Consider the following 12,934-nt stretch of genomic DNA (forward strand, 5'->3'; position numbering starts at 1 on the left):
CTCAAACTTTGACTTGAAACGTAATTATGAACCAGCGGTCCACTTCAGTCACACTCACGTGGATTCTCACTGAAAGAGTCGACACAACAGACGAAATAAAAAGAAGCATCCGGAAGGTCAGTTCATTGTCATTTTTATTGAACACAAGAAAAAAGGTCATTGTGAGGGTGTTACACTGCGGCTCATCTCGTTAAAGCCTCGAATCATCACTGATAAAGTGCACTTGCAGTTATCTGCCATGTAGAGACGCGTTCGTCTCGTCGTTCCCCCTCGCTGAGGCCCGGTCATGTCCGACACGGTGCGGAGCGCCTAGACGCGCTGCCAGGACACGACCGAGCGTCCCGGTGAGAAAGAGTGCATAAGTTAATGGAAGCTCAGCATGTCTACGAGTCCGTTCACATCGGCTCCTGCCACAGTTTTCCACTGTCTGAACCCATTATTACTAGAACAACGTGACAAACGTGAGCGTCGGCGCGTTGCTTTGATGATGTGGTTGTGATTGGAAAACGGCAGGCTTTTATTCTTCGTTGCCGACCGACCTCAAGCTTAAGATCTCTGCCTATTTCAGATCTTCATTTTAAAAAAATAGTTCCTATTCCTAGAGGTACTCTTCCACGTAGCTATAATAAGTACACAAGTGTGTCTTCACGAAGAAAAATAACGCTCCGCTAAAGACGGCTGCAAAGTCAGTATTTGAATCCAGTTTGGCACGTTTTCCTCCGGTCACGGAGAACAAGCGAGCGAGAGAGAGAAACATCCGGTTCTTCACTTTCAGATCTGCCTCTCCTGCTTCGCTCACGCAAACTAATTTAGTAAATTATTTATCCTACCTTTCATCTACGATGTGTGAAATGGTGATTCCTTACTCATGTGCAAGCAAACAGGAATGTCAAAAACAATAGAGGAAAAAAAAAAGTTTGATTTTTTCACTACTCTACAGGAAAAGGCCAAAAAGACAAAAAAAAAAAAGAAAAAAAAAAGAAACCCTCCTAACGGAGGAAAATCTACAGTACAAAGGATTCACAAGGATCCTTGACCTTCAGGACTCCAGTGTGCTACATAGAAACATCTGACAAAAACCAAGACCAAACAAGTGAGCTGGTGTTCAATGTAGGAACATGGAAAACAAACAAACAAAACGTAAAAAAAACATCTGTGTGCAGTTCCAAAGAGATATGTAGTTAATTTCCCAAAAGGTGGGGCGAGTTCAAGAGAAACATTTACCGCACATCTCAAACCTCCCCTCGTTAAAATGACAGCTTTTAGTCGTAAAAACTGGAAGCGTTATTATTAAACGTCGATATTTTTCTCACCTTCAATGTGACAAATATTCTGTGATTAGAGGTGAAAATGTAGCAAAAGCTTTAATAAACCCGTTTGCAAAAAATGTGCCCGGTCTTAATCTTCTGCTTAATTAAAGCACCTTTTGATTCCATTTCAGCGTCCGTCTTCAATTCATCTGCCACTTATTGGATCAGAATGAGCTGAAAACAATTTCAGCTTTTAGAATTTCCTTTCATAAATGCAGAAGTAACAAAGGACGAAAAATTATGTAATTGTACAAAGGCACCAGTCTCCTACAAACTCCTGGCAAAGAAGGCTGAACGCCTAAACTCGATCAATAGGTGCATCATCAAGTATAGCTGTTAAAGCTGCAGTAAGCAACTCTTATAAATATATACGTATATTTACATATTTTTTAAATATGTAAATGTATGAGACAAATAATCTAGTATGAGACAGATAACCTATGAAAAAATCCCCCTCCTCCCAATGCAGAATGCAACACTCCCAGTCAGAAACAACCAATCAGAGGGAGGAGGAGTGTCTTAGTGCTGCCAATCACACCAGTTGAGGCGCTGCTAAATGTGATAATGTTGGATAAACTTTTTACCGTTACAGGAAAACTGTTTGTCTGCCATCATGATGGTCATGCTAACTAGCCTTAGCATTCACAGCAAGCTCTGCTGTGGGGGGCTAGCTGTAATTAACAAATATGTAAAATGTAAATAAATCTTTTTTATAAAAGCTACATACTGCAGATTTAAAGTGTGTTCACATTTGTGCAACTAGGTCGCTACTGCTTTTTTATGTCCACTATGTTTATCCCAAACAAATTTGTTTTTCTGTTAATTTGTCTGGGATATGTCATCACTTTACATTAGATAGATATATATAAGAAAAGTTTTAAATAATTTGAAACCAGACTCAAAACCTGCCGTTTTACCAGGGGAATGTAGACTATTGAGATCCACTGTAATCTGATACAGCCAGACACGCCGCACTAGAAAATGATTAATGAATAAACAAATCAGCAACTGATCAAAAAAAAAGAAAGAAAAAAAAAAAGATGCAAATGCTCCATTTTATCCACATTTGTTACCAACGTCACATATTGCATTAGTTTGACTTTTCGATGCACATCAACACCGTTGTGGAATGCGTCTCCTGACTTCGTCTTTTTAACCCACAAGCTTTACGTTCAGTATTAGCTTAGGCAAAACACCGGCATTTATCAGTCAGCATGAAAAAAAAAAAAACATAATAAATATAATAAATTCAATAAATAGTTGATTTCTTTTCAAACAAACAAACAAAAAAACTAACAAAAATTCAGCCAATTCCAGGCATCCGTTTGATGGAAAAATAATCAGAGTTGCACCAATCAGTTGACCAGACATTAGAATCAGTCAATGCTCCGTTAACAATCAGCTCTAATCTCTGAATAAATGCATTTTCACACCAACCAACCGCCCTCATGTTTTTTTCTCAGCTTAATAAAATGGTTAAAATGGAGATAATTTTACAGTTCTCTCATTTTCTGTGTTAATTAAACCTGCAGCACACTTTTTAAAACATCTCCCAAGTCTTGTATCATAAAATTTGATTTGGTCAACAGCGGGTCAGAGCTGATCGGTATCAGCCCAGAAGCGCCTGATTGGTGCGTCTCTGAAAAGCAGGTGTAGTGTTTAGAGTTTGTGGCTCAGTTAGTGTCGAAGGTTCTGATCGTTCAGCTAGTATGGGTTTCGGATTAACGCTCAGATATTGCTTCAGATTGAGATTCCTCTACGGATCGTACAGCGTTTATCTCCAGCTTCATCCAGTCGCTTAAAAGTAGAAGAAAAATAGGGAACAGCCCTAATGAGAGGAAATATGACTGGGTGGCACACAATGGACCTTACATAATTAAATCTGATATGGTTCAGTTTCTGACCAACGTCTGCAGGAGAACCCCAGGCTACCGGGTTTCTACGTCTGCAGGCGTCTCCCAGCAGCAACGCCACGCTACTGAGCGTTTTTGCTTTTCCTTAGTAAAGTGCAGTCCAGATGCAGGTGACTAAAAGAGGAGAGATGAAACAAAAAAAAAAAACACCCAGAAGAGAATTGGCACACATGTCAGGGAGGTGGGGAGGAGCAGGGAGTGGATGTGGAACGTCTGGGTCTCTTATCCTAAAAAAGGTAAGTAAAAAGTAACTCAGTCGCTGATCCGGTGCCGGCGTCACTCCCTCGACTGGTAGAAGAGGATGTATCCCGACTCGGAGTTCTTGGAAATGTCCGAGGTGAGTCCGTAGAACTCCTCGATGGCCTGGGCGTCGATTTTCTGCACGACACGGGGAGAAGGTGATGAGAACAGAGAGCGCCCAGACGGACGGACAAAGGCGGGCAGGCGGAGCGACGCACCTCCACTATGTCGTCGTCGAACAGAAGCCAGAAGCCGTGGCTCTTCACTATGGTGATGTAATGACCTCTGTTGGGGCCGCTGAGATCACAGGAAAAAAATAAAAAAAAATAAATAAATAAATGTGACTGAATTTTACAGAAACTGCTGCCGAAACTCCACAAGTAGCTCTAAAAGAACGATAAAGCAACTAATGTTTGAAATATAAATTTGATAACCAATGCTGGTTTTACTTGTGTATTTTTTTCTTTCTCCATGTGAAAAATCGGTTTTCCACGAAAAACATGAGTGATATTGCTTTAGATCTTTTTTATTTTAATCTGTTTTTATTAATCATTAAATTAGAATGTACTTTTTAAAAATAAATTTCAACATCCAACATAAGGAAACATATCCATCCTGTGCAAATGTTGTTTTTCTTTAATTTAAAATCTAAAACAGACAGAAGGATGGGTTCTGTAAATTACATGAAGTAGATGTTCATCAAAAAATAAAAGTTGACTTTTTGTTATTAAAAGTAACATCTTAGATTTTGACAATCTAAGATGCAGACCCGTTCTACACAATAGCTGACGTTAATGCCGTGAACAAACTTATTCACAATTTTTATTGCCGCCGTTCTTATTTAATGGAAACAGAGCAATTACGAACTTGTGATTTTTTGACATTAGTGGAATATCCACAAAGTTTTGCGAACATTTTTAATGTAAACGCCTCCCTCAGATGGGTGGCCTCACCTCCCACAGTGAACCACCACCGCCACCAGGTCGTACATGCGGTCCAGGTTTACCGCGTCCCCAGACGTGTTGAAGAGCCGGAGCTCTAGAGGGAAAACCACCCGATAGGAGAGCTTGGTGTAGCGGTGCAGCTGCTCCATGTACTTGAACCTCTTCAGGTGTAGTGCCAGGATCATAGGAAGCTTCTTCACTCGCATCCTGCAGAGTAACAGGCAGGCTTAGAGAGACATCATAGGAACTGGGCTATGCAAAAGTATTCACACGCACACACCGAGCATTTTATTGAGATTTTACTTGATGGAGTAAAAAGACGAGAAAGCTTTAAAGTCTGGGTTTCACTGACCGTTTCTGTGCTTCTTGCTTACTGCAGCATGTTTCACAGTAGTATTTGTATTCACTGCACAAAGTCTCTGTGTTACTGAAGTCCCTGGAGGAGAGAGCATGCCACCGGAGGCTCGGTTAATCTGCCACTGTCTGCTTCTTCTGCTGGGATTCAATGTGTGATGAACCTAACCTACCTGAGACAGTGTGTTATTGATGTGTTCTGCTCCACGTCCACAGAAAGGTCCAGGAAGTCCTCGTCTTTGCTGCTAACCTGCAAGACAGCCATGAAACTCCAATGTATCTTTGCCTGATGGACTCAGAGAGGACAGGGTCCCACCATCTCAAATTTAAGATATTCTAAGACAACTACGAATGAAATTTAAGACTTGTATTGCAACAGAAAAGTATAAAATTTTATATAAGTAGTAAGTACTATGATGCAAACATGGGACTGTTGTTTAGTTGATTTCTTTTTTTAAGATTTTTTTGGCTCTAGTGGCCTTAATTTGATAGTTAATTGACAGGAAAGTGGGTAATGAGAGAAGGGGGAAGGCATGCAGCAAAGTTTGCCAAGGCCAGGAATTGAACCTGCGGCAGCTGTGTCAAGGACTAAGGCCTCCATATGTGGGTTGTGCTTAACCCCTACGCCACCACAGCACACCCATCTATGTTGATTTCTGTCTGTCCCTATCAAATAAAGTTACATTTTAAAAAAAATACAAAATGTTATGAATTTCGGTAAATTCATAATATTTTCCAACAGGTATGACTGGTACTTAATGACCCTCGTCCAGCCGACTTGGCGGTAAATTTACACTTATCCATGATTGACAATAGAAACCGAGCTAGCTAGCTAGCAAGAGTACATTAGCAGCTAGTTAGCGTTGGCCTGAAGCACCTCGAGTCATGAAAATGCTGAACTGTTGAATGATGGGAAATCCTGCAAAGACAGGAAAACTACATAGAATATATGAGATTAAATTGTAACGTCTCAACAAAATTTAAGACTTTTTAAGGCTGTGTGAAGAAGTGTTTCCATGTTGCCCTTCTCAAATGTGTATTTCACAGAGGCAGCGTTTCCTTAACACAGGGCAGAGTCTTGGGTGTTTACAGGGGTTGCTCAGGGCAACCTGGCCCTCTGCTCGCCCTCAGAACCGTGTAAACAAAGCCTCTATAGATCACACCTCCAAATTCAGGGTGACGCGCACAGACACACACGAAACCGTGCAGCATTAAAAACAAACTAAACAGGTCTGCTCTTACATACTGTTTCACAGTTTAAGCACCGCGTCTCATTGGTCAGTGTGCCTTGGAAGATGTCATGAACCCATGTGGGCTCCGTTTTGTTCTCCATCTCGGCCTCGGCGGTGACAGCCGTGCCGTTGTTCTTCAGGCGCCCGTTCTGCTTCTCCTGCTTCTTCTCCTCCTGCAGGATGTCCGCCACTGTGTTCAGCAGATAGTTGAGGAATTCGTGGGCATCTTGTTGCATGTAGTTGTCGAACAGATCTGCAGGGAGACGAAAGGTGGGGAGGAAACAAAGATCGCTTTCAGACAGAAACAAGTGGGTCAAAATGTGTGCAGTTTGATCTTATAATGGAGATTTTTTTTCTCCCTTATTTTGACCTCATACTGCAAGAACAGTCTGTAAGCCCCTCACAAAACCCCCAGTCAGTTGTTGTTTAGCCCCGTCCATGAATATTTGTTTGTTTTTTTGGGTCCATTTTGGTTTCAGTTTTACTCCAAAAGGGATCAGTGTGCAATCCGATACTCATTTGAGTAGAGAAATAAAAAGAATGCACTGATATGAAAACTCGGGGGAATGTGAATATTTGATACTAAAATTGTTGTTATGGCCGTTAATCAATATTTATCATTTTGCATATATTTCACTACCATTTTGACACTTTTAGGGAAAAACATGACCAGAAACAGGTGGCAACAAAATAATAAGAAGAAAAAAGTAAATATTGGATGTTCATATTGGCCCAGTTTTATTAATCGGACTGATATCGAAATGTTGAAAATGGCTGATACCGATGTTAGTGCAGATTTGAGCTAATTATTAAAAAGTAATTAACATCTGTGCCCGGTGTATGCTGGCAAAGCTGGGCATTTAAATGCAAACATAATATTGTAAATATGGACAGAAGCATTAATGTGAAACAAGACAAAGATATGATATTTTAAGAACACACACACATAAAGGAAAACCTTTTCTCTCTGCTATTTTATCATAAATCCAAACAGGATTCTTTCTAACAGCAGGAAAGAAAATATTTAACAATGCGAGTCGCCTATACATGTAACAACATTAGCGTTAGCACTGCTCCTCCTGACTCTACCTCTCCATTAAAAACAGTTTCTCTTTCTGACTGTAGGGAAAGTAAACAGTCAGCAGACCCTGCTGATAATACATGCAGCACCTGTACACACTCCTGTTTTCATGCATAATGTGAGAGGTGAAACTGAGAAGTGGAGTAGATGAGCTGAGCAGGAAAAAAAAACAAACCTCCACAGAGGAGGCAGCTGACCAAAGCTGGGCCCAGACAGAGATCACATTGTTCATTCATACATAAAGGCCTTCCTGAATATGGACAGTAGAGAACAATCAGGCTTTCTGTCAGCCCCGCTCTGAACGACCTTACCGCCAACATGCAGCTGCCCTTCACCCTAAATATTCAGATTACATTAGAGCTGAAACGGCTGCAAACACACAACACAAACCTGGGCTCTCCACGTATCGCGTTAAGAGAACAGGAAACCTCCCGCTCCACCCAAACCGTACAGCAGAGGAGCGTCCATCCGATTATAAGCCTTTGTGTGTTTTAGTCGGCCACGGCGCGCTCACCGTTCTCCTTCCGTAGCCGGGAGATGAACTTCTTGGGTGGGATGACGCCCACTTTCTTCTTCTGCGTGGCAATGGAGTGGAAAAGGTCAGCCAGGCATGTGAGCAGGTTCTCCTTCTTCTTCTGCTGGGCTTTGTAGGCCAGCACGTTCTCCCGGAAAGGCCGGCAGAAGTAGAGGGCCTGCAGCACCGAGTTGCAGTAGCACGTGTTTCCGAACTGGGGAGAGACGGAGACGGAGGGGCCTAGTCAAAACAAGAACTCTGATACGGTCCAGGTGTACGCCTAGTCTGTAACGCATGTGTTCATATAAAGTTTAATGTGTTTTAATAAGATTTAATATGATGGACCAACACAAAGTAAAGCAGAACCGTTTCTTTCACAATCAAAAATCTAAAAAGTGGGCGGGATGACACAGGTAGTGATACAAAAGAACAGTTCCAATCGGAGTACATTGGCCCAGTCAAAGTCCACACCTGAATCCAATTAAGAATTAGTGGAAATACCCTGAAACTGCTGTTCATCTGAGCTCGCTTTGGGGGTGAAAGAAGAACAGGCGTAGATTTCTGAATGTGGATGTGAAAAGGCCCCACAGCTGGAGTTGCAGTAACGTGACTGACTGACTGGGGATCGATGCAGTGAGAAATACAGATGTTTATTTTGAAAATCATGTTTCGTTTTTCTTCTACTTTATAATTATACACCACTTTGTGTCAGTCCATCACCTTAAATCCCAATAATAATAATTAAAAAAACACAGAAGTTTGTATCTGTAAAGGGACAAAATGTGAAAAACAATGAGAGTAATTATTTGCAAGGTCCCGTATTTAGTGGACCATCGGGAAACGTATTTGTTCACAGCACATTAAAGATGCAGCACATCCCGTGATTAACAAACAGCTCTGTTACCTTGAACGCCAGCTGTCCAAAAGCAGACGTGACTCAACCCCCCTTCGCCGTTTTGTTTTGAAATACGACTCCGGTGTTATCTGGCAATGAGTGCTGTGAATGCATGAGAGGATTTAGTGAAACTCACGTTGACCAACCCGAAGTAGTGCTCATTGATCGGGAATTGCTCTGGGCCGATGTCTTTCTCCAGAGCGGAGGCATTGGTGCCCTGAGGGAGCAAAAACATGAGACGTGCCGTCAGGATCGCCAACATGGTCGCCTGCTGGAGGTCTTGAAGTTACAGCGTGCTGGTCGGCTACAGCCAGGGTTTCCTCTAGGAACCATGGCAACGGGTTGTTTGCATGAGAGCAGGTTACACAACGCTACTAAATATCATAATGAGGCAGCCTTCAAAATGTACGTACGTTACTGTCACTCAAATGCAGCAGATGTTAACATTAGGATTGTTTTCACAGACTTGAATGCAGCCAGTTTAACCCTAGGTTCATTTATTTTTCCCTTTTCTCCACTTCGAACTGCAGTCTGTACTTTTCCTTTACTCCTGAAAGCGGCGCAGCGCACAGTAGCCGGCAACACAGCCGGACAGGAGCCTGTGGTGTTGGTCAGGCCTGTCGCAATAATCAATAAATCAATAAATCAATTAATTGCATGTTGTTTATTTTTTTGTTTAACCAAGGTAGTCAACTTGTTGCTTCCCAGTTTCTTTATCATTTATTTTTTCCATTGGCTGTTAAGCTCCTAATTGCACAGACTGAACAGATTAAAGGTGTGTTGTTTTTACATGTTTGACCCAGCTTGTGAAGCTATTGGTGTATTTAAACATGCTATACTGGGGAAGAGCAATCAAATAAATGTATAATTCAGTACATTTATGTCTACGTTTAAAAGTTAAGTCAATTCAGGGCTGTTTTTCTGTATCAGACTGGCATCGGTCGATACTAAAACTGTATCAGATATCTGTATCGGAAGTGAAAAAAGGCGGATCGGTGGATTGGGTTTATTAAAGGAAACCCTCACAATAAAGTGTAACAACTAAAAAGGATCCATCAGAAAGGCAGAAAAGCGCAGTCTTTCAACGCCGGAAACAGATCCGTTCTAAACAAGCAGAGTCATGTCAAAAGTCAGGAGGATTTAGCTCCTGGTTGCCGAGACGGAGCACTTATCTCCTGTCCCAGCCTTTTCTTTTGTAGGAGCTCAAAGCTTTTTCCAAATGAACCGCGGCTTTGTTGAGAGAACACAGCGGACAATTTGGTTTGGGGATGCCTTTGACTTATATTGGCCTTGATTTCTTTCTGTCAAAGCACAGTCTGAATGCCCCATTGTTCGTTTAACCGCCTCCAGAACATGAACGCAGGTCTGCAAAATGTCTGTACCCATCATAACAGGAAGGTCTGCTAATGTGTACTTTATCTGTACCTAAAATCCCAGGTAATATATACAGAACATTTATGAGAGATGGAGAAAGGACTGACGCAGGCTCTGTTGTGGGGAATTAAGCTCTTGCTAGCACTTTACACCAGAATGATTACCTCTTTTAGTTTTACAGTTACTCACAATGAGCACAAAAATGATCTAAAAAGTTTAAAGATTAAAGTTTCATATTTTCTAACCATGTAAAGACATGCAGGCACTGATGTTCTGCCCAAAATCAGACAGGTCCACTCTTGACCTGCAGAACATGAACACTGTGCTTCTGACAACCAAAACGAAGGACATAAAAGTTTTACAAGTTTAGTTTAGGTTGAAATGTGTAATTGAGTACAATTACATATTATTATTGGAAAACACAGAAAATATGACAGATTATGATCCCTGATCAAACCAAAACACCAGTTTGACCTCTTGTTGATTTAATGGGAGTCATATAACCGTATTTCCTTACAGTAGACCATGAGGAGAATATGAAAAATGCTTTTTAAAGCAGGTATGAAATATTCCCATTTTAAAAGGTAGGAACTGATGAAAGTCTTAAGCATCCTGAAAAAGATGGCACTAATTTGGCCCCCAAAAAACATCTGTAGTAGTAATAGCTAAAAACTGAAAAAATGCATAAAATGACCAGCACCTGAACATCTATTAAGATTTATTGATCAACATAAAGAACGTGGTTAATCCCATCAGTCCTGTCAATCAAACATGAGCATTTTTCCTACCCACTTCCTCCTTCTGTGACATCAAGAAAAAAAAAAAAGTTAAAAAAATTAAAACATACTGACTGAAGATGGTAAGAGAGAGTCATCATCCACAGCAAAACAAGTTCTGTACCCACAAAGGCCACTCAGCGAGGAAGAAGACATTAATTCAAAAAACAACATAGCAGCATGCCAAGACTGCTAAGTTAGAGCTTTGGGTAGAAGTGCGTCAGTGACCCAAAGCACGCTGCCAGATTAGCTACAAAGTGTCTTTAAGGACAACAAAATCAGTGCTTTGAAGAGACCACCACAATGACGTCAGTGGAAAAACTGTGGGGAGTTTAAAAAAAAAAAAAAGTATTTGTATACGAGCACGGCAGCCAACAGACTTGACTCAGTTATGCTGGTCCTGTCAGGAGGAATGGGCCAGAACTCCTGCAAACTACTGTGGAGGGAAACCCACAACCCCTGACCAAGGTCATACAGTTTAAAGGACAGTTCTACCAAATACTGTGAAAACTACTTTTGTTTTTTTTTTGTTTTTCTTTTAAAATAATTTGTAGAAAAACTTGAGTGGTTTTCTCTCATTATTGGGGCATTCGTGAAGCAGGCATAATTTGGTAATCCTACCTGCCCTGAAGTGATTGGCATCATTGAGACAAAATAAGTTAACCGTGTACGTAAACATTTCAGTTGTTTTATACCAACTATGTCTGACTCTATTCCCCCCACATCAGCTGGTGTCCCACATGTTTCAGATGCACTTGCTCCAAAACAAATTAATCAAATGGCTGAATTTCTTCCACTGAACACCTCTATTTTTGGAAATGCAAAGATACACATCTGCATTTGGATCAAAGGGTGTTTCACGGCTTTTTGATGTGTCAAATCTTCCAATACTAATTCTTTAAACCACATTTAAAGACATCTTTTTTTTGTCTTCTGTGTAAACTTCGCTCCAACTAAAAAAAGAAGAAGATGAAAAGGACATTTCTACTGCAATTTTGGTTCTCCAACACTCCACAGATCAAACCCCACAATACCTGCACTGGATTAACCTACACAACAAGCACAATGCTCAAAGTCGTGCAGGGATAAAGCATAAGTGTGCAAAAGCAGCGCTCAGAGAAGACTAATACTGGCGGGTTTTGACATCAGTGACCCGTCTAAATAAAGCAGGGGCCAGTGGCATTAACACAGGCATTAAGTCTGTTCTTCCCCACTCTTCTCCAGCCATGAACACAACGTTAAACACAGATTAGTGCAGACTCCTGCTCTCTGCTGCAGCTCCACATTATGCAACCAGGACCGACAAGCTGTCAGGGGCTCACGAGCCGCTTCGTTCTCCTGTCAGTCACAGCTGACAGACGTACAAATTACCCACTCTGTGCTGAAACACGCCGGTCTGGTGTCCGTGGCCTGTGTGAACAATAAGACCCGGAGGTGTTTAAAGAAGCCCCGCAGGGCTTCCCGTGCATCCTCCAGTGAGGAGTCCCAGTCCGGGCGCAGGTGGGAGGCAACCCAGCCACAAACATCCCCGTCCAGCCAGGTTCAAAACTGTTGCTGCAAACCAATCAATAACAACACGGAGGTTTACTCACCATATTACAAATGGAGGCGATGTTTCTGACAGTCATTTAGTTCACAGTGTCCCCCACACCGCCATTTTTATAAAATAAACTGAGCTGGGCGACGCTGAGAAATGAAGTTCATTCGCAGCCGCGGCTGGAGGCCAAACCGCAACCACGGACGTCGGAGAGCACCATGCAGCCGGGGAAACACCGAGCCGAGGGCCGCGCTGCGCTCACCGTCCGCACGGCTTCATCCTCGCACACATGTTGAAGGAAGCTCAGCTTAAAAACTGACAGTGTCCGGAGGAGAGGAGAAGTTACAGGCGGCAGGTTGCTAGCAGCGACCAGAAAACTATCCCACTGCGCGAGGAAGTGATGTAGTCCCGCCCACTACAGCAAAGCTCCGCTGCTGATTGGTCCAGAGTTACAGGTTTGATTGACTGGATAAGCTGACCACACACAGAGCTGCACGGTGAAGTTTAACCGAGTTGCAACCAATCGCCATCAACTAACTGAAAATATTGATGTAGGGACATGTAGTTTATTTGAGGAAAGCGAATTATGCGCCTTTCGCACAAAGAAAAAACAAAACAATGATTAAATAACTAATATAGTCAAAGGGTTTTCATTTGTCATATATAATTAATCAAGTAGATATATTTAAAATCAAATACGGGAGGTTTCTTCAGAAACCTGGTACAAAGGTGAATTTCCTCTAGTTTATCATCTAGTTCTGTTC

At 41.8% G+C, this 12,934-nt stretch overlaps 1 protein-coding gene across 2 annotated transcripts; it reads right to left on the reverse strand.

The window, feature by feature from the left end:
* Nucleotides 1–116: 116 nt before the first annotated feature.
* On the reverse strand, nt 117–12,624 carry usp46 (ubiquitin specific peptidase 46). 2 transcript variants are annotated; one of them, XM_088005169.1, is made up of 9 exons: nt 12,226–12,624; nt 8,620–8,700; nt 7,589–7,802; nt 6,008–6,246; nt 4,935–5,011; nt 4,760–4,843; nt 4,470–4,614; nt 3,682–3,760; nt 117–3,601 (listed from the first exon to the last, which is right to left on the reverse strand). In XM_088005169.1, the coding sequence occupies exons 1-9, from the start codon at nt 12,259–12,261 to the stop codon at nt 3,309–3,311; spliced, it is 1,248 nt and encodes a 415-aa protein (XP_087861295.1). In that variant the 5' UTR covers nt 12,262–12,624; the 3' UTR covers nt 117–3,308. The 2 variants fall into 2 exon arrangements, with proteins under 2 accessions (XP_087861295.1, XP_014827428.1); XM_014971942.2 differs by having other exon boundaries at nt 3,365–3,601; nt 4,417–4,614; nt 12,226–12,622.
* Between the last annotated feature and the right edge of the window lie 310 nt (nt 12,625–12,934).

The sequence above is a fragment of the Poecilia mexicana genome, unplaced genomic scaffold (genome assembly GCF_051168715.1).
Source record: "Poecilia mexicana isolate PSO_F unplaced genomic scaffold, ASM5116871v1 scaffold_4, whole genome shotgun sequence".
Taxonomy (NCBI): Eukaryota; Metazoa; Chordata; class Actinopteri; order Cyprinodontiformes; family Poeciliidae; genus Poecilia; species Poecilia mexicana.